The 4,969-nt window shown below is 36.8% G+C and overlaps 1 protein-coding gene across 1 annotated transcript; it reads left to right on the forward strand.

The window, feature by feature from the left end:
* Nucleotides 1-836: 836 nt before the first annotated feature.
* Nucleotides 837-4,679, forward strand: LOC113313754 (F-box protein At3g07870-like). The gene is made up of 2 exons (XM_026562544.1): nucleotides 837-2,537; nucleotides 4,639-4,679. The coding sequence occupies exon 1, from the start codon at nucleotides 1,304-1,306 to the stop codon at nucleotides 2,504-2,506; it is 1,203 nt and encodes a 400-aa protein (XP_026418329.1). The 5' UTR covers nucleotides 837-1,303; the 3' UTR covers nucleotides 2,507-2,537; nucleotides 4,639-4,679.
* Nucleotides 4,680-4,969: the final 290 nt, after the last annotated feature.

Here is a 4,969-nt window from a genome sequence, read left to right on the forward strand (position 1 = left end):
CTCCTCTCCCTGTGGACAAACCCCTATTCACTCTTTTACTACAAATATTGACCTTGTATACTTGCAAGTGTATTGTGTGCATCTTAATCATCACACCAGCCACCACGACTCCAACCGCAAGTGGATGATGCCGTGTTTGAATTTTATTCTGCAGTGGATGCCGAAGATCTCGTAGAAGAAGGTTATGGCGAACTTGGTAATTCTGATATTGCTGCAACTGATGTCAATAATGCAGATCCATCACTTGTCATGGGAGAAGGTTTTGGCGAACTTGGTAAGTCTGGATTCCCCTACAGATTAGCAGATGATGATTTAGATATCAATTAAGTGAAAAGAAACAGCTTTTAACTTAATCTTGGGGGTTGTTATTTTCTTGATATATATAACTGGTACCTACTTTGAGATTATTTGTTGGAGTTTGATATTTGATTTAGTATGGGAGATTTATTTTCTCTCCAAGAAGCTAATCATTTTCGGTAAGCAAGATTTACATTGTAGCAAAGACCCAGTTTGAGGGTCAAGCAAGATGGTTCTAATACAATTTGGAAAAAAAAAAGACCTAAATTTTGGATGCACTGGATCCGTTACCATGTTTTAAGTTGGAAAGAGTTATGAAATTGATTAAATCTGCAAATGGAGATTCATTAGTTTCTTCATAATCTCCATTCAGAGTAATACTGAATACTGAACTTGTGAGCAACATTCAGAGTAATGTTAAAAACTTCTGAAGTCTTTAATGAGATCTCTTTCCAAGATAATGAACATAACGACCCCGTTCCAGTGCAAAGACAAACTTCATCGCCCTCGCCAAGATGGACTGGCCTAACTTGGAAGATGCTTCGGGAATTGGGAGTTGGTGTAACATGGACTGGTTTACCAAGGCACGGGCACTCTGTATAAAAGTGTGCCTAAGAAAAAATGGGGGTCCAACCATCCAAACTTCACTCGATCGAATCGAGTATAAAGTAGAAGTGCATTTTTCATTTGACCTAGATCGCCCCTACAAGTTGTACAACCACTCAAGGCGGCGCTGATACTTGCATCCATAACCTCTTCCATTAAAGATCTGATCTTTTTCATCATCCACTAGCACCACCTTCAATAGATCCAGATTTATTTCCTTCTTTGTAAACCCCTAACTTTTCCTAACCTAACTTTGCTCTCTCCGCAATATAAATTCCTAACTCTTCAAACCCTAAAACTTCTCAGTGTGAATCCGCTTTCGTTGACGGGAAATCTCTGTGTAAATCCGTCTTTAGTATTGGGGAATTTACCGATCAAACAAAAAAAAAAAAAAAAAAAAATGGTGAATCGTCTCCCAACAGATATTGTACTCGACATTATCACTCGACTACCAACTGAATCCATTCTTGATTGCAAATTAGTTTGCAGATCATGGAGGAATTTGGTTTCTCATCATCCATCGTTCGCTCAAATGCATCTAGCTCGTTTACATGGTCATGATTCTGGTAAGTTAAGTTTTCTTGCGGTAGTTTATAAGGGGCGTACACTAGAAAATCTCCTTCACTATTTTGAGTATAATGAGAATACTGATCATGAGACAACTATCCATAACACTAGAAGGATGAATTCAACCCTTCCGTTTCCGTTTAGATTTTCTCATTTCCGCATAATGGGTTCGTTTAATGGTTTAGTCTGTCTATTTGGATGGCAAGATAATGTTTATTTTATATGTAACCCCATGACTAAAGAATATGTTATGTTTCCGAATTATATCAGTGATAAGTTTAGTACTCGTGGGAAGGGATTTGGTTACCTTAACTCAACTAATGAGTATAAAGTGGTTGAATTTTATGAGGAACTTAATTTTATTAAGGCTGCCGTATACACCCTCGGCAGCGGCAAAGGGTGGAGAAATGTTGGGCAGTGGGATTCTATGCTTTGCAACGTTAAATCTTCTTGTGGTGCGTTTGCAAATGGAGCAATTTATTGGATGGATTGTAAAGAAAGAAAGCTTTTTGTTTTTGATTTGGTTGAGGAAAAATTCCGTGAACATGTTGCACTACCTCCTCACCCACAACTGGGGTCTCATTACACCCCGCTTTGCTTTATTGGGGATCTGGGAGGGGTTTTATATTATTATGCTGGAACATTCTACAATGAAATCACCAATTTCAGAAGTTATGAGATATGGCTACTGAAAAAGAAGAACAATATTCCTGTCATGAAAAAGCAGGTGGAACATGAGCCATTTGGTTGGAGTAAGTTTAGTCTTCCCCAAAGTAAACACCCATTTGCCTCTACCACATACCCATTAACCTTTACCAAGAGTGGCAGTGTTTTAAGTTACTGTCAATACACTCTGGATATTTACAATGCAGTAGCTTCAACCTCCAAACAGCTTGTGGGTTTTGCTGGTACTGGTATTATATTATGTAATATAGTTCCTCACAAGAATACCTTCATTTCGTTGAAAGAATTAGGAGAAGAAGATGTCAAAACAATGGAGTCAGCTGAAATTGAAGAGGCAAAAGCCGTGACTTGACATCAAAGCAGCTTTCAAGATGAAATCCCTGGTATTCCCGCTGACTATATTTATATGCATTTCAACTTGCAATTTCATAAACATTTTGACATCATCTTAATGAGTATCATGTGAAGCTTACTGTTAGTCGCTTGTTATAGTCATCAATCTCAACTTTTTGGCAGTTGTTTTGTAAGTTATACTTTTTCGTCAATGTGTGATTTGTTTCCCTATTGGTCTAATTGCAATTGTAGAATGCAGCATGCTTTAGTAACTTGTCTCATTCTTATACATTGAAGTCAAGCAAAATTGTGGAAAGCGGGACCTTTCCCAGCAGTATGAGGGAGTCTATATTGTCCTTACTAGTTACTTCTTAGCATAATCAATAGATATTTATTATTTTGGTGATCCATTTTAGTTGGGTTCCTTATAGTATGTTCTCTTTTTACAGTCACTTTCATTTCATTGAATTAGAAGTTTGCGTAGAAACAGCACTATAGTTTGCCATTATTCATTGGATATTTTAGAACATTGAGTCAAGTAGAGAGAGTTATATGTGATAAGGATCATGATTTATGTGTTTACTCTTTCGTTAACTACAACCGAAATAATTATTTGTCTTCAATCAATACCTTCTGGCTAAGTACCTTATACAGTACTACTACCTAGATGCAGGACAATATTCTGTTGACGGCGAGGATTTTGCCATAGGCGCTAAAGAATAGAATTACCAGGGGTGCGAATTGGCCTAATATTTGATATTTCATAAGCGCTAAAGAATAAAATAACAAAAATCCACTTATATGCTTTTACTCCTAACTCATATCTGTTGCATTTTAACTCCAGTGCGTGTATTGGGTGTTGACTTTAGTCCATTGTCAATACTGACAGCCGTCTTACCTCTCCCTTTTTTTAGAATAAGATGGACTACTTAAAAGAGACTCTGTTAATCAAACGATTCAGACTCATTAAAAACAAACTCAAGTTGAATTGTTCTTCCGATGACTGGATCTATCTGATTAACTTCATCCGTAGTTGGTACACAGTTCAAATTTGGATTACATATATCCTGAGCTTTGACAGTGTCAAAATCTATGGTAGGAACTAAACAGAAAGGTGCATAATTTGTCCAAAAAACTGCAGAAGCCTCTTTTCTTCCCTTTTTTGCCAACAAATCTGCGACTTTGTTTGCTTTTCTGTCTGCCTATTGAAAACCCAAAAAAGAAATTGTCTTGCTAAGATCTTTACTTCCTCTAAGATTGCTATACTTTGCCACTGGATAGATGATTAGCTTCCTTGAAGATACTTAATCGTTGCTTGGCTGTTTCCTTCAATGACAACATGTTCTATGTTGCTATTGATGGCCCATTGTGTTGATTAGACTAAAACATGTTGAAATAATGGTATGTCATTAACATAGTTATCAGATTGGCCTCGATTTGTTACTTTGTGCATTTGTTAATCTCGTAAAATTTCTATTCAAACTCAGAGCTTTGAGAGGTAATCTGAACACTTAGCACAGAACAAGAGTGAGGCATTGAGGGATATAGCATTAAAGATAATTGAAGATGAGTCAAGATCACATAACTTAGTGACCTGTATTAATTATTTGGAATGACTAATCATAAGTAGTTTGTTCTTTTTTGCCCTTCCGAAAATTACTTATCTTCGCATTTGGTGGTTTAGAATAAATTCTGCAGTTTATGCTCTGTCTGTCTTCTATCATTTTGATCCTGGTTTTAGCTGCTTATATATGCATCTTATTGTAATCAGAAGTTGACATTCTTGTGCTGGAATCTGAATTTTCATGGGTAAGGTTGTGAAATATAATGGTCCAGCCTCCACCCCAACGACTGGTATGACTGAGATACAATCACAATAACCTGCAGATACTACCCATGAGTTAGACTGAAGTCAGAAATAGGGAAAAACTGAAAAAGCAAGTGATCTGACTAATGGCCTAGCTATTCCTATAACTGCTATTTGGCCATTGCCAATACGGACTTATTTTTTGTATTCATTTTCAGGGAGTCAGATTTTCATATTGCAAGTTCAAATGCTGTTATTACAATCAACCGAGTGTTTTCTTTTCTTATGATCTTGTCAATGCAGTGCAGACTCGTTAACAGTTACTATTCAATTTTTTATGACAGATATGTTTGGTGATGATGAGCCAATGACACTCGTGTGCCTAGCAATGTCAAAAACTTCGCTGAACAAGACATATAGATGAGTTCTGCAGCTTAATTTTCGTGTTGAAGCTCCATGGTTAGGGTAAGTGCAAACGAAGTCATTCTGGAGCAGTTATGATCAATCTTTCTTGTTGTCTCGTATCTTCTATAAATTGCCAAGTAAATGCGGTGCAATGTTTTTCCTGAAGTCCTTTATATTACATTATGTATGTAATACCCAGTTATACTACCGGGTGTATTACGGGCCAACAGCATAAATCTACTCTTGCTTTCTGGTTATCAGTGTTAACTT

Source organism: Papaver somniferum, chromosome 9 (assembly GCF_003573695.1).
Source record: "Papaver somniferum cultivar HN1 chromosome 9, ASM357369v1, whole genome shotgun sequence".
Classification (NCBI taxonomy): Eukaryota; Viridiplantae; Streptophyta; class Magnoliopsida; order Ranunculales; family Papaveraceae; genus Papaver; species Papaver somniferum.